The sequence below is a fragment of the Sturnus vulgaris genome, chromosome 9, assembly GCF_052056855.1.
Source record: "Sturnus vulgaris isolate bStuVul1 chromosome 9, bStuVul1.hap1, whole genome shotgun sequence".
Lineage (NCBI taxonomy): Eukaryota > Metazoa > Chordata > Aves > Passeriformes > Sturnidae > Sturnus > Sturnus vulgaris.
The window spans coordinates 2,393,030-2,415,908 of record NC_142251.1 but is presented as its reverse complement, the minus strand read 5'-3'; the positions used below and the strand labels follow the sequence as shown (position 1 = coordinate 2,415,908).

The 22,879-nt window shown below is 44.1% G+C and overlaps 1 protein-coding gene across 10 annotated transcripts in view; it reads right to left on the bottom strand.

The window, feature by feature from the left end:
- Nucleotides 1-22,879, bottom strand: part of DOCK7 (dedicator of cytokinesis 7) — a 95,988-nt gene that overhangs the window by 20,868 nt on the left and 52,241 nt on the right. For 3 of the 10 annotated variants that reach the window (XM_088169629.1, XM_088169630.1, XM_088169633.1), the window contains exons 20-37: nt 22,203-22,434; nt 20,717-20,881; nt 19,273-19,442; nt 15,588-15,680; nt 14,319-14,408; nt 13,203-13,298; nt 12,967-13,107; nt 12,736-12,849; nt 11,460-11,630; nt 10,615-10,754; nt 7,019-7,188; nt 6,066-6,220; nt 5,247-5,429; nt 4,693-4,828; nt 3,593-3,689; nt 3,127-3,144; nt 1,195-1,291; nt 348-482 (exon numbers count right to left, since the gene is read on the bottom strand). In XM_088169629.1, the coding sequence (XP_088025755.1) occupies nt 348-482; nt 1,195-1,291; nt 3,127-3,144; nt 3,593-3,689; nt 4,693-4,828; nt 5,247-5,429; nt 6,066-6,220; nt 7,019-7,188; nt 10,615-10,754; nt 11,460-11,630; nt 12,736-12,849; nt 12,967-13,107; nt 13,203-13,298; nt 14,319-14,408; nt 15,588-15,680; nt 19,273-19,442; nt 20,717-20,881; nt 22,203-22,434 (2,403 nt within the window). The remainder of the gene's footprint in view (nt 1-347; nt 483-1,194; nt 1,292-3,126; nt 3,145-3,592; nt 3,690-4,692; nt 4,829-5,246; nt 5,430-6,065; nt 6,221-7,018; nt 7,189-10,614; nt 10,755-11,459; nt 11,631-12,735; nt 12,850-12,966; nt 13,108-13,202; nt 13,299-14,318; nt 14,409-15,587; nt 15,681-19,272; nt 19,443-20,716; nt 20,882-22,202; nt 22,435-22,879) is intronic. The other 7 variants (XM_014870523.2, XM_014870524.2, XM_014870520.2 and 4 more) reach the window with 5 other exon arrangements.

Below are 22,879 nucleotides of genomic sequence, written 5' to 3'. Positions count from 1 at the left end.
CCTACAGAAATGGGAAACAAATCCATTTAAAGTGAGATTTGTCCAGCTTAAACCCCACCTGTGCCTTGAGCTCCCCACTGAGCAGGTGCCTCTTCCCACCCAGTGCCAGCCAGCAGGAGCCCCCATCCCATCCACGGTGTGTGAGCTGCACTTTTTGGTGCAGCCAACCCCAAAATGTAGAAAATGCAGGTACTGCCCATGAAAACCAGGCCAGGCTACGCTGCCTGAAAATTAATACTGCCCAAAATAATAATTGCCTGGGAAAGTGACCCCATACAAAAGAAGAAACAGCGCCTTCCTCCCTCAGTGCTGCTCAGGGTGGATTTCTGCCCCCACTGGGGATTCACCTTTGAGACCAAAGCTCTCTGTGTGGCAAAGCAGTGCTGGAGGTAAAGGGCACTTTGGTTGCAGGCCATGCTGTGCAGCAGCACTTTGAGCACCCCACCCAGGATGCTCTCCTTGGATTCTGTCACGGACACAGTCTGCAAAGAAAAACCAAAATTCCATGAGAAAAATGAACCTCCTGTGTGTGTGGGAGAGAGCAAAAAGCTCTGACCAAAAGCCCTTTGCATGGGGAAGTTACTCACTCAGCTGGGCCTGCCAACCCCCAGGTGAGGAACCTGATCCATGGGTACAGCAGCTGGAATGGGGATTCTTTGTCCCCAGTGAGGCTCTGACCTTTGGGCACATTGTTCTGCTAGAGGCAAAGCCCACAGCTAGGCTCTGGCTGGGTTATTCAGGCACAGAGTACAATCCTTGGGATTCCTGGCTCTCTCTGCAGATCAGAGGTGGATTTGGGAAGCATGGTCCTGCCTGCTCCCAGCCTGTGCCCAGGTCCATTTGTACAGAAATCAGGGGACAAAGTGAGTACAGGTCCAGGAGGCTGACCTGCAACAGGTTCGGGAAGAACTGGAGGAACTATTTGGGATAGGGCAAGATTTTTACAGTTCATTCCTGAGTAACTATTTCTTATACTACAAAGAAGGGAGAACTTTCAAATTCTCAATTTCAAGACTGAAGGAAGGTATGGCAATGTAAAACCAGATTGTTCCAGGCTGGGATTAGGAGAGGCATCACCCCTTTCCTGCTGCAGCTGAACAGTTCTCTCAGCACTGAGACAGTTTTGTTTAACAAAGTGCTGCTTGGCCATGTGACTATAATGCCATTATATCTCAATTTTCCTATCAACCTCACCTGTACAACTATCTCTAGAGTATCCAAAATTATCAGGTTGGCTTCTGTTGCAAGATTCCCATCAATGAGTGCCTCATGTTCAATCTCTGCCCTTGACCTGATCAGAGAAAACAAAACAGTAAAATTACTTCCTGATTAAGGAACAGACCTACATATTTTTCAGTCAAAAATCTTCTCTCACTAGCAGGGAACTCCCATTCACAGTTTGTATATTTATCACTGGACAACACTACGAGGATATTTCAATGCAACCCTGAAAGGACAGGAAGGAAAACTCAGTTTTTCACAAGTACAGACTTACAGAGGCTTCACGTTCATCATGCTTGGAGAGCTCACACTGCTCTCTGACACTTCATTACTCTCCCAGGAACACAACAACAGTGTAGAAGCCCAGTCCAACTCCAAACTGGCTCAGCAGCATCGTTAGGCATGCGACAGCACAACCAGGAACAGGACATGTGGCTTTATGCTGCAGGCTGTGGACACACGGTGGTGCTACACGAGCTGGGAACCTGCACTGGGAGCAGCACAGTGCAGCCTGCCAGGCTGCAATCTTATCTCTCCAAGCTACACTGCATTTAATCCTTGAAGCACAGCTTCCTCTCTGAGAAGGACAAGGTTTTGCTGCTCCATGCCAGGCACTTGTTTTCCTGGAAAGCCTTGCAAAGTCCAGACACCCACTCACACCTGTGGCTCCAGGAATTCAGCACAACCAGCCCCTTCCAGGGGCACCAGCTGCACTGGGCAGAGATCCAGGGCTGTACTGCAAGGTGTACCGACCCTGGCCTGCCCTGCCACAGGTGTCACCTCTGACAGACTTGTGCCACACCAAATCCCAGCAGGACGGTGACCAAAATCCAGAAAATCCCCCAGAAAAATGAACAGAGAAGATAAATGATTTGGCTCTTGGAGCTGTATTGCAGCAGCCCTTCCCTGCCACACTCCCATGTCCTCTGGGAGCTGGCTCACATCTCCAACATCTCCAGGACAGGAAGTTTTGGGACCTGGCCCCACATAAAATATGACCATCTGCATAAAATGATAGCAACTGTAAGCTGTGCACAGCTCTTGGAGTGGAAAGTCTTGTTTATGAGGTTTCAAAGGGCCAGGCTCTACCTACACACACAGGACACAGCACACTCAGTCACAGCAAGCAGGGGTTAGAAAGCAGCTCTAGAGAGTTCTATCTAAGGAGCTCATTTTGTGAGGTGAGACACCATCCTTTGACCACCAAGGAATTCCACATCTGTTAAATGTGTACTTGAGGTCCTTCTGGGAAGGACAGGGCTCAGACCCAGAGCTGGCAGTGAACTGATGAGGCTTTCAGGACAAATTTTAACCTGGTGTGACTCTGGAATTTAAATCTACATCACTTCATCAGCAGGTTGAAATACCCTGGTCATTTGGCTTTCCCAATGACTCAACAGGACTGGAGCCTTGGACAAAAAGCCACTACTTGTCATAAGGAAAAATTACATTTTTGTGTGGGACAAAAGAACTAAAAGCTGTAAAGAGAATTGCTTTCTAGAAAGAGTCAATGTCTGCAGGAGTAAAATTTGGCCTGATCTCTATCTGAGTTCTGAGGACCTCATTCCTCAGTTTCTTCAGAGCTTCACTTGGGCTGAGATTGCTTCCCTAGGATAAGGAATGATTGTTTTGCTGGGAGGATGGAGACTGCAGGTTGCAATTTGAGGAGACAGAAAACGTGCACAGCAAAGCTCAAACACAACTCCTGAGCCCTCTGGATTAAACCACACCAAGAGAGGGGAATTTTCAAGGAAATGGGTGTAATAAGCCAAAAGAGCTCATTCCAGTCAGTTGCACACACACACTGAGAAGTTCTGCCAAGCATCACAAACAACGCTGTGATGATTGAGTCTGCAGATGTACAAAATGGCAATTTATAAGAACTGCACACCAATGCTACAGTACCTGGCTGGTTTGTGGCTTCTAAAAGCACAGCACATGTGGAAAAACAATCAAAGTGATGGATTAGGACAGGAAAGGAAAGCGAGCTTTGAGAACTCCAGAATGCTCTTATGGAATAAAGGAAATATGACATGAGATATAAATGCTATCTGTGGAAACTCTTAATGGATCTTCCCTCTAAATTACAGCTTAGGGCAGGGGTTTAAGACAGTAATTGATTGTATAAATCTCTTTAAATCTGATTTGGAAGTCTAAGGAAGCAAGAAACAGTGGAAAGGCAAAGAGTTGGGAGGGCAGCGTTAAAAGCTATTTGCCTTTTTTTTTTGCAATGCCAGCCCTGTGCACCTGAGGGCTCAAACCTGCTGGCACAAGGGCTGAGTGGCTGCTGGCAGTGACCTTCTGTGGGGAGGGGGACCCTGCTCTCACAGCCCTGGCACATGGGTAGAGCAGAAGGATAAGGCAGAGTTACTTGTCAAGCTTCTCTGTGTTCTGCCGCCAGTGAGTCATATCCTTTCTCCATCTCAGATTCTCTTGACTTCCAAAGGCACTCCCAGAAGGGCTCCTCTCTGCAGGGGAACAGCAAAACAACAGCACTCAGTCAGCTGATGCTCATTTCTGCAGCAGCTCCAGATCTGCTCACAAGTGGCAGGTGGCAACAAAGATGATTTTCTAGAGCCTGATGCTCTGTGGCACTCACCCAGGATGTTTACATGGCCCTAATTCTGTCACTGCTGAGTGGCATGAGACACAGAGGCAGCTGAGACACTCACTGGTGAGAGGAGTCCCTTCCTTGGACTGCACAAGGAACCTGAGGGTGCCAACCCTCAGCAATCCAACACTGCTGTCCTCACCTGGCACCCACGAATGCTCTCAGGGTGGTGCCAAGATTCCCATCTCACAGTCTTTTATTCTCATTGCTGGGAGGGTAGGGGAATTTCAAGTAATAAAAGTAATCTGGCCATATTAAGAAAAAAATAAAGGTTCCCATCTCTGAAGTGATTCCTTAATTATGGCTCTAAACTACTTATCAACCTTAGCCCACAGTGACAGGCTCGTGTGGCAGAGCAGGAGACAAAACCACATTTCTGATTCTTGTCCTAACCCCTGGGCCACCCTTTGAATTTTGGGTGTTCATAAAAATTCCTGGTTTTTACAAATAGTAAAAATCATCAGAAGGTGCCTGTTAGCCCAACACAGCTACTTCAAGTCTCCTTAAGTCAGCAGAAATGTCCAGGCATTTTCAGAGCTGTCAGAGCAAGACCAGGCAGTTTGTTTTCCTCTCTGATCCTTGAACAGGACACTCCAGAAGATGCTACACTGGAAAAAATTAAGGCAACAACATCTCATAAATGAGATGTGATCTGACTTAAAAAAGCAATCAAGTAACAAGTAAATTGTCTGCAATTTAGGAAAAGTGTAGAGACTTTGCAGACCCAGGGAAGGATGCAGCAAACAGCTTTCCTAGTGGTCTCTGTGTATCCCACACCACAGATGGGGGCAAATAATTGTTGGGGATGGGAGGAGCAGCTTTTGGAAAAAAGGGATGGCACAGAGGACTCCTTTACTCACCCAGCTGCCCTCTACTTCTTCGGACCATCTCCTGCCTTGCCCCTATGCTGCCCAAAATAGCTTCTTCAAGTTTGGCTCTCATGTCTTTTGACTTCTTAAACGTCAGACTGTTCATTCTTTCAAACACTTTCTTGCCCTGCAAGTTGCAAACAAAACCATGAGGGAAGATTCTTTCAATTTGGGATTTTTGCTAAGAGTTAACAACTCAAAATATCTGAAGATATGCAGTAAGAAAGGAATACAGATTAAGCTGGTAGGTAAATAATTCACTCAGATTCCAGCATTGCTACAGAAAATTATCTTTTCAAAGTGACACTGCAGCAGTTCCCAGATGAGGGGCAAAGCAGCACGAACTGCTTGAGAAGTGGAACAAGGCACAGACACTCACATGGCTGGGAAGTAAACATGGGAAAAGCCTGGCCTTGGGATTGTGAGTACAGGAAATACTTTGGAGAGAGCAGGAAATGCCTTTCTGCAGTCGTGTAAAGGATGAGAGTGTAAAGGTCCTCGGCAGGGCCCAGGAGGGACTCCAGGAGGTTCCAACTTGGCAGTACCTTGTACTCAAAGCAGGACACACAGAGATAGAGCAGGTCCAGCAGGCGGTTGAGCTGCAGCACTGACAGGTCAGTGAACCATTTCTGCAGGACACTCTCATCTGCATTCTTCAGCACCCAGAGCAGGCAGATGAGGAGGCTGCGGCTGGACTCTGTTGAGAAGGTGGAGTGCTGCCTGCCACTCTGAAACACAGGTCAGGACAGGGCTTCACACCCTCACATTCCAAACACCACACAGGGTGAGTTTCTTCCCTTGAGAGAACTGTAATAACCTCAGCAGCTTAGGGGTTAAGCAGAGGGGCTCCATGTTGTCTCATGCATCTATCAGTGTTTCACTGAGACTGCACCTAAATCCCAGCAAAATGGGGTCCTGGTCCTGGAGTAAAGGCAAGGCAGAAATGGAAAGGTCTGCCTGCTACCAGAATCAGGATTCCCTCTCTATGCAGAGAACATGGAAAATGGCCTCTCCTTGTATTCAGCTAGGTGGGATTTACCTGGGGTAGAATTTGTTCTTAGGACTTAAAGCTCCTAGTGACTACTGCACTGCACACAGCTTTTATAAGATTGTTTCAGAACAAGAGAATCTTTATCAGGAAAGAGAATTCACCCACTTTCTGTGGTCTGTTGATTTCTAACCCTCCTTGGCATTTTCTGATGCCCCTCTGATACAGACACAGCAACATGCAAACGTGCTTTGTCCCCCTTGCTGCCCCTCTGCACACACAACTACAAACTGATGTGGGTCCCCACAGAACCTGCTGACTATTTGCTGGTCGACACAGACTGAGGGTCAGGAAATGGGGAGGGATGGATTTGTACCGAAGAAGGGAGTAGAAAACTGCTGGGCCTGGTGAGCTGGGGGACAGAAGTCCCTGCAATGGCCATGGCCACTGTCTGGCTGATCATGCTGCCACCCTCGCTCTCGTAATCGTCCACGGTGACACAGCTCGGCCTCCCCCGCTGGTTGTGACTCTCTGCAGAGAAATACAGGACTTTAGTCAGGCCCCAAAGCCAAGGCTTCACCCCCCAGACTGCATCCACAGCGCTGGTCTGACTGAACTGGGAATGCAAACTGAAAATCACCCCACACAAGGGATCCTGCAAAGAACAGGACAATGATTTGAGGGCATGAAAGCAAAGACAGCAATTCCCAAATGCAACCTACACAACCTCATTACCTCAAACTCTTCTAACAGCAGACCTTTTGTCTCTTTGAATACTACAAATCCTTTCTTGCAGCTTTATGGTGTCATTTATATCCTTTGAGTTTGAGAGAACTCTAAATTCCAAATTATTTCTGACTGGACTCCCTGCCCTGATTTGAAATAACTTTTGCTGCTCTTTGGGACACTTTGCAAAGCACCCTGAAAATGAACTCCTGATGGAGCACATGATAGCAGGAAGAAGAGGAACTCTGCTTATCCTTTGGATTTAGGGATTCTGGTACAGTGTGAGGGGTGACTTTTTAAGCAGGTCTGAGATATAGATGGAAGCTGGCTGTGAATTTACATCAGCCAGTGGGATGTAAACTAAAATGAACTGCTTTCTTTTTATTTCATGCCAACAAGTGGGCAAATGCAACTTTTGAGCGTTAACAGGCACTGAAGGCACATTTTGCAAGTGAAATCAAACATAAAAAAATATCCAAATCGCAATTCAGAAACAACCTCATCCGACAGCAAAGGCGGTCATACACAATTCAGTTTTAGAACCCAAATACCCAAGTCTAGTGAGCAGATGAGCAGATAGCCAAGGCAGGGAATATCAAATACCTGTGAAGTCATAGAGCTGAGGCACAGTTTCCATGATCACGCCAATCAGAGGTAGATACAGCATTGCCACCCGGGCCTTTACCTGGGGGTCAGCGTACCGCGGGTCCGAGTCGTGGCTGGACAGCAGGTTGTGTACCATGTTGATGACCTTCTTATGCAATCCAAACAAACTGTTAAAAGACAGTTGGGTCATGCACATTAGTTAATATCTTCAAAGGAAACACTCTTTTGTAACTAAGGGGCTTCAAAAAGGGAAAAAAAAAATCCCCTTTTTTATTTTTAACTGCACACGAACTGCCTTGCATGTGTTTTTTTGATCTCCCACGGATTTTACAGATGGCTGGTTTTTCACTGTGCCTTGTAAAATGGGCAAAAATATCTTGTGGAATGCACACCCAGTATAATGTGAACACTCTCATATTTTCCTTTAAAAACCCCAAAGTCTCAGCTACTGCTATGCATTGAATCTACTAAAAACTCTCAGAAAAACTTCAGGAATATGGAAAACAGGGAGAGAAACTTGAGAGGACAGTGGGTTTAGTAAAACCTTTTGTTGTATTCTTTTTTTGTTTCTTTTTAACACTTTTTACAGAGAGACAAACCCTCCTAAACCAGAACATTACTTTAATCAAATGATCAGGAAGTTTCTGCTTCAGCTCCCCACCCTACCCCATGCAACTACTGAACCAAAACAGGAGACTACAGATTCATAATTTTGGATAAAAAGTGGCAAAGACATGAAGGGATAGAAGGAAAAGCAGCCAAAATGGCTTCTGTGATTATTCAGATGCAAACACTGGCAGAGCCCTTCTATAGGACACCATGTGTGACCCTCCTTGAAAACACAAAAACTCTCCTGAATCTCTCTAGGACTCTGCTCCTTTCAATCCCCTCAGCCACCACGCAGAGGCAAAACTCTCCCAGAGCAAATAGCAGGTTCTCTCTGCAGCTATTTGCTTCTGTAGGCAAACCAGCCAAGAAGACACTTTACCCCATGCATGAAGCAGCCAAGGAAGCTCAGACATTAGGCAGTAGCAAAACATAAGCTGCAATGTTCAGACCTGAGGTATTAAAACAAGTGCTGAATTTCAGGCAGTATCCACTTTACCTGAAAAGTAGAGGTGAGTTCTGGTTAAAAAAAAAGAGGTTTTGACTGGATTTTTGGGGGGGTTGAAGTTGACTGTAAGGCAGCAGTACAGCTTGGGAGGACATCAGCTATTCCAGCTGCAGGTCCTCCCTGTGGCTTTTAATCAAGCCATAATGAGATCCTACAATTGCTTGTTTGTGTAATTAGTGAGAGCCTTAACAACTAGGAAGGAAACGCTTATTTAAGTGACTGGTTCCTTCAGATTAAGGATAAAGAAAAGTCTTTGTATTATTTTGAAGGAGTGGCACCTAAATCATGTTTTTAAAAATTCAAGGGAAACTATCCCACAGGCCATAAAACTGCAGATAGGGAGAACATCCAAGCAATGCTGCCTAATTCCAACCTAGGGATCCGTGGATTTCTTTGTCACTTTTCCAGGGCTGAGTGGGCACTGTGGTGGATTGATCCATGGAGGAGAGGAGGAAATGCAACCCCTGCTCTTCCTGCCTGATAAGACAGTGAATCGATCTCACTGCCCTCCCTCCATCCCCTCCCTTATCTCAGCCCTGGCCTGGATTTTTGTCAACGCCCACCCCAACTTCTGCAAAACTGACTGTGGCACTGAACTCTGAGGGCTGAATTCTGATTTTCTCACTTCTGGCCTGCACCCTCAGCCAAGATGGGCAGCGTGGACTCTTGTGTGTGATGGCCAAAGCACCCCTGCAGTGTTTGCACAGACAACTGTGCAGGGTCCAGCTGCTGGGACTGTCACGTTCAGCTGGATCCCTTCCCCTGCACGCTTTGTCTGTCCTGTCTGCCAGGCTGCAGGTGCCCTGCAGGGCTGCTCTGTGCCCTGTGACACTGAGGGATGGACCCAACACACACCTCCAGGCACCAGGGAACTGACTCCTTTTCTGTCCAATTCAACCCAGAGTTCTTACAGAATGAGCTAAAAGTAAACATATCTTGCTAATGGAGCAAAAAAGAGCAAGGGCAGAACACATTTAAGGCTCTGGATCACCTCTCAAAGCCTAAAGAAGATATCTAACACAATAAGCAACTACATGAACAGTCCCTTCCACTCCTGCTGCAGGATAATGAACTGGGAACAGTGCTGAGCTTCCTCCAGTGGTGGCCACAATATTTTATGGAAGGCAGGTGTGAACTCTCTGCTGGTGATATTGTATGACTGTTAAAAGTCTTCACAGCAAAGGAAGAGCAGATCTGAACACATTTGTTTACTTTCTCTGATAGATCTACCAGGAGAAATGCAGAGGGTTTGAGCTTGAGAAGTCAACAAACCTGAAACTCCAGGTTTTTCTGGAAAACAGTAAAAAAATAAATATTTTACAGGTATACATCTGCCCCCGAATTCAGGAGCTTTGATCAAAATGCATCTCCAGAGCTGAACTGGTACCAGGGGGCTCTTTCTGGCTAGACAAGGCTTGAGAGAGGAGTTGCCTCCCCAGTGGACACCAGCAAGCTCCTGTGTGCAGAGATTACCATCCTGGGCCAGGCTTGGTAGGCAGGTAGAGAAAAGAAAGGTTGTGAAGAACAAGGGCAGACACACTCAGAGACTCAGAGACTCAGGGCCTGACTTCTAAGCAGTGAGCAGGATGCTCCTCTGGAACAAAAAGGATTTCTGCAGACAGCACATATGGGTTAACATTTGCTGCTTTTTCCATTTCAGACCAAACAAATGGGACTGCAGTGTGTTATGTATATATACAGGAAAATATTCCAGTTTATGGCATCACTTTCTTCTCCAAGAGGAAACAGAATGAATGTTTAACTCCAGAGACCTCTTAGCAAAGGGGCAGAATTAACCATGAATCACCAGCATTTGTCGACTCGGCTGATATTTCTGAGTCCACCTTGAGAAAAATGTCTGTGAGGGAACTCAGGACTGTGGAAGCAATCAATAATTTCCATTGCAACCCATTATAAAGAGGCAAGGCAGAAAACAGCCCTAAATAACACAAGGAACAGAGTGGATGTCAGGACTACAGCAGAAAATTATTTGCTGCACAAGCCAGGCAAGTCACTGACAAACTCTGCATGCTTGACTCTATTTGTCTATTTGTGTAACCCACAGGGGACTCATCAATGCATAATTTACAGATAAAAAGAGCTGGGAGAACCACAGGCAAAATATATTGTAACATTTAAAACCACCAGCAAGAGAGGCTTCCTAAATGTTGGAAATTATTTTCTTGTTACATTTGAGAAAAGCTATTTTCCTTTCAGAGCTCCAGCAGTGCCCCTGTAGCATCTGGGGGCTCCAGCAGGAACCTCTCCCTTCTGCTCAGCTGGAAAAATATGACTGAAATCAGGTTTATAGAGTCTGGGATAAGGAAGAAACACAAGGGGCAAGAAGAAAGAAGATTCTCAAATCACCAATTTCTTATCATAGCTTACAAATTTATATAAATTCTGGCCATGCCAGGACTTTCTTTGCATCTCCCATTACAGAAAGCTCTTTGAAAAACAAAACTTTGTAAAGATTTACCCTTCTGCATCAGGATCTAGAATGACAGCCAGTTCTGTGAGCACCAGCCCAGCCAGGTAATGCTGCTGGCGGAAAGGCACAGACAACTCAAACATATTTGCAATCTTCTGGTCTTGGACATTTGTGGAGAACCCAGAACTCTGAAAAAATCAAGTTTCAGAAGCTGCATCATGAACTGAGTCAAAGCTTAGGAAATATATAAGAAGCAGTTTTCAGAATTAAAGACAACCTCACGCTTTTTCTCTTTTTTGTTTGGGTCAAGGCACATCTACACTTAAATTCCATCCCAGCTCAGTAACCCTTCCATTTGTTGTTATTGTCTTCCCCTATTAGGAAAGTTAAACCAAATAACCTTTAAAAGTGAATTGGTTAAACTTTTAACTCAAGGATGCTCTTATTCAGGCTGAAGAAGGCTTTAATTTGATTTAGTTTATGTGATTTTGCAACTAATTAATCCACTTGAATGACACACTAATTCAAATTACTTTTTCTGAGCAGGCCAGGACTAAGCTGCAGGGAGCTCAGAAGTCCCTTGTGTGGCCAGAAAAGGATAACAACGGACAAAATATTTTATTTTATGACTTATTTGTGTTTGTCCAATATAAGAGGGGACCAGATCCCTAAGGACATTGTGTAGTCCCTGACAGGAGAGGGATATGGGCACTCTTTCCTCAATAATAAAAGATCCAAAGAAATCAGAACCTATGTGGCAGGAAAAACTGATTTCTACCTAAACACTTCCAAAAATATTAGCAGGAGGGATTGAAAGTACAGGGATACAACTGCCTCAGAGAGTTTAATTCTCAGCACCGAGCTCAACTTGCATTTCCCAAATTTCTCAGTACCTGGGAAGTGGCTGAAGACACAGATGGTGATGGAGATGCAGGTGGTGTGAGCAAGCTGCAGGGTAAATTCAAGGTGACATAGTGCTCGTGGCTGCAAATGATGCGCAGGAAGTCCAGCCTCAGAGATGCCAGGTTGCTTGGATTTGTTAAGGAATACATCTTTGAAGACACCTGCAAAATCCAGCCCACAGCACTGCAGTCAGCACCAAAAGAAAGTGTAACTGCAGGGTAAGCCCCCCTGGCCCACCCCTGCTCCCCAAAAACACTCCCAAAGCAGGAACTGGAGAGCTTGCTAACACTAAATGGTCACACCCATGTCCACAGCAATTTTTGTGCCAGAGATTAAGTTCCTGATGTGCAGGAGCCACACACATCCCAGACATAGCTCTCAATACAAGATCTATACACCAGTCATATTTAAATAAGCAAATGAAGAACTGTGGACTTCACCTATTGAGGCTGGAACAAGATGATCTTTAATGTCCTTTCCAACCCAAACCATTCTTTGATTCTATAATTCCCACATCCTATTGATTTCAGCAGAGAGTACACTGTGAGGACCACAGTGGGATGCACTAACAGCTCCAGGATGCAGGTTGGTTTTTATACATGTATCTTTTATATATAAAAATATAATTACTGACACATAATATATGTAATATACAGCAGGCAACTTAAAATCTTAAATGCTCTTGCTGATCTTTTGCCCCTTATAGAGAATGTTTTAGACTCTACAGGAAAAATGAGTCTAAGCTTAGTCCCACTTCTCACTGATCCCTTGTTACCTCCTCTGTACAAAGTGTCAGAATGGATGTTTGCAGTCGAACAAATCTTTGTGGTTCAAGTTAAATTCCCTGTCACACTGCAAAAGAGGAGTCCTCCTTATGGGGAAGGACACCCTGCATCCCCCAAAGGATGGAAGAAGAGCTCAGTTATCAATATCATCATGCAGGGTCACGTTGTCATTAAGAGACCACAACAGTCTGAACTTTCTAACAGAACAGAAGTTTTGATTCAATTCTCTGAATGTGGTGAACAGAGGGAATAATTCTCCCTTCCTGCTGCATGTCCATTCACTCCAGGGAGTGACTCCTAACTCACAGTTAAGAATGCAATCAGAGAGGTGTAAACCCTAAATCACCCCTGAGAACGCCCTGCTCTAAGAAGACCTGGACAGCAGAATTCTCTGTCCATATTTTACTGTCTGTCCAGAGAAATTTAACAGTAACAGGTTCTGCCATGGTTCAGCTAAGCCACAACGTTTATCTGCATTCACCTGTTTGTAGCAGGCCTTAATAAGAGAAAACACAAATCCTCTGTCCATGATGGACAACAAATCATTGAGGAAAAACGCGAGGCTGGTGTTGAGCCGCTCCACCATTTCCGTGTCCTGGAGAGAAGGAAGAGAAAACCAGAAAGCAGATGAAGAACCTTGTGTGTTTTCAAGCAAACAAGAGGCAGCAGAGCTGGTGGCTGAGCTGGGCTCAGTGTAATTGTTTGCCATCACCTTCTGGAAGCGGGAGACTATATCACCAGCGATTGTGCTGACCAGTGCAGTCACGTCATCCATGAAGCGCTCTGGGAAACGATTCTTCCTCGGCACATCCAGTTTGTCAGCAAAATACAGATGATGCACCATGCTCTTCACCTATGGGGATATAAATTACAGCACAGCCACTTGCAGCTGCTGCTAGTTCTGTGTGAAAGCAGGGGCTGGGAGATATCAGGGAGGTGTTTGCTCACCATCAGCTCGAAGAAGAACCAGGCCTGCTGCAGGGCCGCCTCCCGCACGCTCCCGCTGCACACAACCCACTGCAGGGCCAGCTCCTCGTGGAAAAGCTACAGAGTCAAACCACAGTCAGTCCCAGCCTCCAGAGCAGCTCCCAACACAGCCCCCATGAGAAATGTCAGCACGGTCCATGGCAAGTATGGCAAACAATGAGTTAAGCAAACTAAATAACTCAGGACATGACAGCAGTGGTGGCATCCCATACAGAAATCCCCAGCCAACAATGAGGGATGAGGTTATGACATGTGATGTGAGAAACGTTTCACAGCATCTCGCTCCAGGATTGAATCTCAAGTGTCAAAAGAATTTTCCTCCCGCCCCCAAGAAATAACAATTAAAAAAAAAAGTTGGTGCTCAAATTAGTTTAGTTTAAAAAGTCTACCTTTCTGCCTGGTCTGATTCTTGCAGGAAAAAGGAGTAAAAAGTGGACATATAAAGTGATTTGTACAAAGATGTATATTTACTGTGAGAAAGGACTTAAAACAGTAGGAAAGAAACATGGGGCTCAAACAGCTCTTGGATTTCTTTTCTCGGGACGACCAACCCACAGACTGACGGTGGCAGTGGCCACATTTTCATTACACAAAAGCTCTGGCATTTTGCCTTTCTGACATTCTTTACAAGGTTCTCATTTCCTGTCAGGGAGTTCACTTTCAAAGTGACTCCCATTCCCTTTCTGGAGTCTCTCTGGATTAACACCTGGATAAGTGAGCTCAGCACACTGAGCCATCCAACACATTTTCATTTTGCACACACAAAATGTATCATTTACGTGTCTAGACAGTGCTATTCATATTTTTTGAAAGCCAGTAATAAACCGGCCCCAAACACTATGGCCATTAAATCAGACAAGCAACTCCTGCTCATTTAATTCTTCCCAATTCAATTCCAAATACTTCATATTTCCTACAGCCTGGATATTTAGAGGTGTTAAGCACCAGCAGTTCCTAATGACCTCGGAGGGGGGGAAAAAAAAATCAGGCTATAAATAAAACAATAAATTGCATCATGTTTTCAGAATGACTTGACCTCCCTGCCCCACAATATCAATTGTCTCCACTGAAATCTACCTTTTTGGTTGGTAATCGTCCTGTTAATGTTTGTAAGAAACTTGACGTCTCAGTGTGCGAAGACATACGATTACAACTTCGATCCGTAGCCTACGGAGTGGAGATGAATGAATGATGACAGGACATTAAAGTTTGCCGTGGATGGGTTTTGCAGCTCAAGGACAACCAAAGTTTACAAAAATATTCTTCCAACTCTAAGGTTTTTACAGGCTTTAAAGCATTCTTAAACTCTTAGCCATTTACAGATTGGGTCTAAACAAAATGACAGCAATTTTGATTGGTTTTAAGACAAACAGGTTATTTAAAGAACTGCATGTTCTGATGCACAAAGACAATGCTGCAAAGCATGAAACTTTTCCATCATTGCATTTTATCAACATGCACAGGGAATACTTGGAATTTCAGCCCATACCTCTCAATCTACCAGAGGCCAAGAGTGGGGGGATGTAGCCACACCCATGCTGCTGCTGCCACGGGCAAGGAGAAAATCACTCAAGTTCTGCTTCTGATGGAAATAATTTGCCATGAGAGCAAGTGAACTTGAACTAAATCTTTTGGGAAGGCTGATAAACTGGGAAGGAGCAGTTGAGAGGTACGTTCAAGGCAACCATGCAGTGGAGAGCAGCAGGCAACGGGGGCTAAATAAATAAATAAACTCTTCCTGACTGAAGCTGCTGTGAAGTTTTCATACTTTGCAACACAGAACAATGCAATTGGCCCTGGCAAATCACTGCCTCCAGCACTCAAATTGACAAGCTTTAAGAGAGAATTTAATATGTGGCAATCAATTTGGGTTCACAATATTCCACTCAAACAAGTCATGAAGGATTACTGGACAATGAGTACTAAATGCTTGATGAGAATGGCAAAATGGTTCACGACATCAAAAGGAATGGCAAACATGGACAAAACATTGAAGCTGTGATTAATGTTCCCACTTAGAAATGTGCTCCACCTGAAGCTGAAACTAGCGTGAGAGAAAGAGAAAAAAAGAAAACAAAAGCAGTCACAGCATTTACATTTCACAGAGCAGCAACCACTGAAATGAAAGGAGGGGACACGTTCACGAGATCGGAGTTTTTTCATGCAGTGTGGTGGGGGGACAAGATGAGAATTTATAAAATCAAACTGAAAAGTTTTCAAATAAACAATAATGGAAAAAAAAAAAAAAAAAAAAGAGAAACCACCAAAACTGGAATATGCACTGAAAGGAAGATATTCTACAGGGAAACATCAGGGAAAACGAAAAACCTCTACCGAAGACACCACCTGTGTTGGTTCTGCACTTGGGCTGGGGTTGGATCCCCATGGGGCTGCTTTTGGACCACCAGTGTTTACCCAGGAATTGGAGCGGTCTAAGCCCTGGGCATGTAATAGAAAGCAGTTGGGAAAGGAAAGAAATATTACACTTTGCATGCCATACAGTAGTCAAAGTTCAGTCCTTACAAGCAATCAAAGTGGGTACACTGCAAAACAATCTGCACTTAAAACTGCTGGGGCAGCCTGAGTTCTCAGGTGCCTGTCGAGACATTGAGACCAGAGGATTATTTTATATCTCACATACATACAGAACATTAATCCTGTCAGCAGCTCTGGTCTGGCCTGTCCTGTCTGGAATGCTTGACATTCAAAAACTCTTCTCCTCCTGAAAAATCCCACTTGTCCTTTGCTCAGTTTAAACCCATTCCCATGGAGCCAGGTGAGATTTCCACTGTGACAGAGGAAAACTGGTGCTGAGATGTGAGGATGCTCTCTGAGGTTTCCAGGACCTTCAGGGTAGCCTGGAGTTCATAAACTCTACAATTCTTACAGAAATACTGAGAAACAGAAGAGGCTGTCAACCCTCACAGGGTTCCCTGCCCATGGAAATAAAGTCCAGCACTGCTGGCAGAATAACCCTGTGGACAGGATCTCACATGGACACTCGGGCATTTCCTCCATGGCAAAGGGAGGAAAGAGCACGTACCTTTTCTGGAACCAAGAAAAATCATCCTGCTTTTCAAAAGCTCAATCTAGCCTGTACTCCAAATTCTACTGCAATGGATCATTTTGGCAGAATTACTGCGGATCCCTCCTCTCTCTGCTCTCTTCTCCTTGAGACACTCAGAATGAAGGAAAAATTTAAACTTGTGCTGTCACCCAGGCTGCTCCCAAATCAGGAACATTCAAGGGCATGGAGTGGACTTCCCTGGCTCCCAGGAAGCAGCTCTGACAGACATAATTCCTTATAAACACCACACATTGATTTTGACAAACCTCACCTAGGTGAGAGCTTCCATCCTCACTTCTCTGCCAACTTAGGGCTTTTTCCCAATATATAAAGCAAAAGGTGCAGCCCATTTCATCCCTGTGATCAGCACCAGCTGGAAAATCCACCAAGCCAAACCATCCATTTCTCTCAGCAAACTAAAATCCACCTCAAGGTTGAACCTGGCGTGAGAGCTGTAACCTGGGATTCAAACCATTAATCCACTGAGCTCCTCGAGGCAGAGCTCAGCAGTGCTGTAATTTTGCTTAAGATGTCCAATAAAAAAAATACTGAACACATAAGGAGAGTGTTTTAATCTCAATTACTTTTTGGCAGAAATAAATCAAAGCTCTGTGCCCTGCTCAGCCCCATAAACATGCTTTATTTTGCTCACGGTGATTTAAAGTTGAAAGGGCTTTGCAGAATGCTGAACTAAGCTCTTGTTTTGTAAAATCAGGTCTAATTTTGAAAATGCCTTTATCCCCCCTCATATTTCTCTCTCAGAGTTTCCTAATCTTGTCACTCTGGTTCTGAGCATAACAATTAAACACACACTGTGTTTACAGATGCAAAAGCCATTTGGTAAAAATCTGAAAAGAGAAGGATTCTTTCCTCTTCAGAAAACAAAAGTGTACCAGAGCTTCTTATTGCTTGTCAGAGTCACTCCAAAGTTCCCAAAGCTGTTGTTAAATGCTGTGCTGCCCCTGGGGGGGCTGCCCTGCAGCTGGGTCTGTGCAGGAACATAACCCACATCTGTGAAAATCCACTGCCAGAGCAATGAAACTCCACAACATCTTCTGTGTTTTTCCCAACACACTGCCAGCATTTCGGGATCCCTTTAAACATGTCTTTTTAGACATTTAATAAATTTTCTTTAGTAGGGAATAAAATTTACATCGCTTCAATTCACAGATGATGGCAAAACAAGTGACAGACCTAAACCTCTTCTGCTGTGACAAAAAACAGAAATCTTCCAAATCCTGTAAAGAGTTTTCAAAATGAAGTAAGAAGGTGATAAGGAAGACTTGAAGCACTTATACCACACCTCTAAATACCTTACATTAGAATAAAAAAATAACACAAGACTGGACTTTGAAGACTTCCCTCAAACAACAAAAAACCCCACAACTTGAGTTGTTTTAAAGCAGAAAACTTCCTGTGATAGGGAACCTGCACTTCAAATTAGAATCTAACTGGGAATATTCCTTAAGCCATTACTCAGAGAAAAAACAGGGATTTTTGCACCCTTTTACTCATGTCAGCATAGCAAGAAGTGTCATATTTTTGTCTATTGATATTAAGAAACTGAAATAATTATACTCAACCAAAAGTCTGTATAGGTAGACTGAGGTTAATTCCTGATGCTCTGACTACCCAGAAGGAAAGTTTCCCCTCAACAATTATCCATGAAATAGGTTTTCCTTTAAAGCCTGGAGTACACCTCTGAAAGAAAATCTCTCTTCATTTTGTATTGTGACATTATTCACCAAGCCAGCACACGTTAAATCTCTGATAGCCTGGGTAAATTCCATATGCACATCAGTGCCTGTGGCATTTCACAAAAGGTCAGGCTTGTTTAATTAGCAAGATACTGAAGTGGTCTTTAAAATATTTCAAGAATTCTAAATCCAGACTTTGATGTAAGAAATAATCATTTGCCTACCCACAATTCTTCAGCCTTTTATTTGGTCAGCAAATGATGTTGTTATTCATTTAAAATTGGTAACCTCTCCTCAAACTGTGTTTTTCTTGCTCTTATAAAACCCAGCATCAGACATGTCAAGCCTGTCTGGTCAGGGTGATGGCTTTGATAACAACCTTGTTCCCTAAACTTCCAAAGGAATTTAACAGCTCCCTGAAAGGGCCCAGGAATTCACCTCTGCTGGAAGAGTGAAAGGTCATGGTGTGAAAAAGTCTCATCCTGGTGAAGTTATCACAGTTTGAAGAATAAGTAAAAAAAAACCAAAAACGAAACAAAAAAAGAGAACCCCAAAGCAGCTCAGCCACCCCTCTCAAGGGAGGGAATTACCAACACTGCTTTGTCCTGGCTCATCTCAGCTGATTTAGGCACAAAATGAAGAGCTCAGATTGGGACTGTGGTGGTTCTGTGTAGTCAGAAGTCAGCAGGAGGAGCTGCATTTACTGATCCCCCAAGAGCCAGAGTAGAACCGTGCTGGATGCTCTGCAGCCACACTGCAATGTCACTGTGGTGTGCGGAGTCAGGGGGAGTCAGTGCCCCTGCAGCTCAGCTGTGCCTCTCACCAACCATCCCAAATCCCCTCTGGGCCACGCAGGGAGCAGGAATATTCCTGCTGCGTGCAAGACACCCGTTCTGGACAAGAGGAATAGAGAAATCTGAGCAGCTGAATGCAGAGGAGAGGAGGGAGTTTGGGATTGGGAGGGAAGAATGGGGTAAGAGGATTCAAAGTCTGGGAAGACACAACAGAGCTGGGCACAGGATTCAGCTGCTGGCCATGCAAAAAGTGAGGGGGAGACAAATCCAGAAGGACTCCTGCCCTCAGAAGCAGCACTCCAGGATGGCTCCAACAAGTCAGGAACATTTCCAAGGAGCGCTGCTCCTGTGGTGCCAACAGCACCTGCCGGGAAAGGGCTGAGGAGGGGCTGGGACAACCCCCACGCCCTTCCCTGGTATTGAGGAAGGAATGGGAGGTGCTGGGGGGTCCCTGGCAGGACAGACAGACGTACCTTGGTGCCGATGATGGAGCGCACCTCGTCGTCAGGTGAGGTGGGGGTGCCGGAGATGTCGGGGTTGCTGTTGCTGAGGCTGCGCGAGCGGTTCAGGTTGAGGCTGGCGGGGCGCACGGCCGACCTGGCCATGGTGGCGTAGTGCACTGAGCCACCCAGGCCACCGGGACCTGCGGGGACATCTGCTCAGTCTGGCCACCCTCAGGACAGCCAGGCCTGTCTGGTCAGTGCGGCCATCCCTCACCCACATCCCCTCAGGACAGCCAGGCCTGTCCACTCAGTCCGGCCATCCCTCATCTAGACCCCCTCAGGACAGCCAGGCCTGTCCACTCAGTCCGGCCATCCCTCATCTAGACCCCCTCAGGACAGCCAGGCCTGTCCACTCAGTCCGGCCATCCCTCACCCAGACCCCCTGGGGACATCCAGCCCTGTCTGGTCAGTGTGTCCATCCCTCACCCAGACCCCCTCAGGACACCCAGCCCCACCCAGGCCTCCCCTGTCCGTTTCTCCAGCACAGAAATAAAATCTGTTTTATCCACTGGAAAGCAGGAGGCTCCCTGTGGGATTGTCTTTACTAACAGGATGTTTTGCAGACCTCACACTCAGAACCCAACAAAAGGTGGGCACAGTTTTAGGTGCAAAACCTTCCCAATGTCTCTCAGAGCTTTCCCATTCTGTGCATGAACATTCCTTCCAAATCCTGCTTTTCCATGGCTGTCACTCACCCCACCTCTTCCCCATGCCTTGCTCTCAGCAGGGTTGGGATTAATTTGTTTCCCTCCTGTACCCAGACATGTGTTTTCTACTATCTTAGACTCCTGCTTTAAATATATAATGTCTGTATTTTATATGTATATATAAAATAAAAATATGTTTCATATATGTATGTATGTATATTTGTATGTATATATGTGTATATATATACATTAAAATACGTAAAATATTATATAAATAATAAATTCAATTAATTTAGGCTCTATTTCTGGAATCAGCCCAACTTTGGTAATCAATTGCAATGGTAACAAGAGCAGGTCTTCATTTAATTGATGGATAATACCCTTTGGATATCTATTCTATCCAGCCAGTGTTTAAACTTTTGCTGGAACTGGATTAAAGTATAAAAGTTCTTGTGAAGGAGACTGGGAAACATGACAGGCCAGGAGTACATCACACCTGTCTCATAGAAAAAACCCCAAAACCCCACTTTTTTGCTGTAATTCACAATCATTCAGGAGTGTCAGTTACTTAAAATCATCAAATAATTAAATCTCTGACATGACTAATAGTAATTAAACTCATCTTTTAAGTGGCTACACTGGCAAATTAATAACAGGGCCCTGCAGGGAAGCAGCCATGCAGTTGGAGCTCAGGAGCACCTAACAGCAAGTGGCTTCTGCATTCTTTTAACAAATAAAATGAAATAAAATGAAAAAAAAAAAGCTACCTGGTGATGGTGAGTTGGGATAGGTGTTGGGTAGGCGAAAAACATAATAAATATAAGAAGCAAGAAGGCTGTTCCTGCCATGCTGGTCCTGGTTGCCATCCAAGTTCTTGTGAAGTCTGTTTATGATCGATGCCATCGCTTCAAAAGATGCTTGGCCCAGGTTAACTGAAAACAAAATGTGAGAGTTTGCTTTAGACTGCAGCAGGACCCAGGGGAAATCCTAAATGTGCTGATCATCCACCTGCTCTAGGGTATTTGGTGGAGCTCCTTAGAGCCTTTCTATCCCAAGCATTTCTATCCCAAACTGAGCCTGGTGTTTGAACCATGTCTAACCAGCCTGAGAGCAGGACAGCTGTTCCAGTGATCAACTTTTATTAATAATAAATTTAATGAATTTAGGCTCCATTTCTGGAACCAGCCCAACTTTAGTCATCAGCTGCAATGGTAACAAGATCAAGTCTTTGTTTAATTCCCTTTGGATAATACCCTTTGGATATTTATCATGCTTTTCTCAGGTAATTATTCCCTCTATTTAAGCCTTAACCGAAATACAAACTCTATCAAAAGAATAATTTCATTTTGTTTTGAGGAAAAAGTTGTTCTGAAAATGAGCACAAAAATCTACACACAGACTGAAGCAGATATTCTACAAAAATTAAGGATGGAGAATACAGTAGCTACAGAATAAAAACCTTATTTTAAATAAATCCAGTCACTAATGTCCGTAATATTCCACACAAACCAACTAAACCAATACAGAACACTGAAAGAGTGAAAGCACCTTAAAATATAAAATAAAGATGCAGGTAAATTCTTTCCCAGAAGGATGAAATAAATAAAAAACTTATATGACTAAGAAAATATTTTTACAAGTATTTTTAAAGCCGTCTTAGATCCTTATATTCCACCATGTACAAATTCAGGTTTCCTACAAAAAAAACCCAGCAAAACCTGCTATTTTAAATACTAAGGATCTAATCCTGACTTAAACTTGAGATTTGTTTGTACTCCCAAAGCTTAGCCCTTCACAGGGAGGAAAAGAAGGGATTATTCATGCTGGCAGTATCAGATCCACAACAGGAACATGCAGCATCTGTGTTTTCCTGCTTTATCTACTTCCAGATTTTCCAAGGTGACTAATAAGGTTGAAATCTCTACTTTTTGTCAGGATGGAGACACCTTAGCAAGCTCCAGTGCTAAAAACATGCTGAGCATCCAGGAAAATCAGGCTCTTTTCTGGTGGCTCAATTTGGACACCAAATTCCCAGTCCTTCCTTAGAAGCTTTCTATTAAATATTAAATATTGCTCCTGTGTATATCACCCCAGATCTGGATACCAGCATGTTTTATTTGGGAGACACTTGGTATATTAGTGGCACTAAAATAAAGCATAAAAATGGACTTTTTTACTTCAACATAAATATGATAAAATTGGAAGTGTCAAACTTTCAGCTATTTAATTCTCTATAAAACTTAAATAAAATACCTATTTGGCCTGCAATGACAGGAGGTCTTACTACCAGAAGGATCAGTTTGTCAAGCAGGAGATGAAGAAATCGCACTACCGGCTCCAGTTGAGAGGAATTTAAAGCTGAAATGCTGCTCTTCAGTTCATTTTCCAAGTTGTTTTCCATAATTCTCATGTCTCCTATTCGCACAGGGAACATGTGCTCATCCAGAGCATGGACAAGTGCAAAGAACTTGTCGAGGTAAGGGTCCTACAACAAGCAAAAAGCCAACAATCAGCAAGAATCTCTAAAATATCTTCATTTTCTATGGATTTGTGTTTCATGGGTGGGTTCTCACCCTCATTTTTCAATCTGGCCATTAAATCTCATAAAATTAGCAGAAATTCAACAGCTTTGAGAGATCTCTCCATATTTAATTCTAATTCTACTTCAAAAGTTATCAAGGCAAAACTAGAGGACCCACAGACCGTGTATTCTTAGAAATACCAGACAAAAATGCACTAAAATCACATTACTATAAATATAATAAATATAAATAAATAAAACACAAAACACAAATAAAATATACAAACCCCATCAAAATGACACAGTGAGAATTAATAAAACAAAAGCTGAAACGATTAAACAAAATGACTGTCATCTTTATTTTCAGATCAAAGACAGAGGGAAAATACAGGGAGAAACGAAAGAGGAG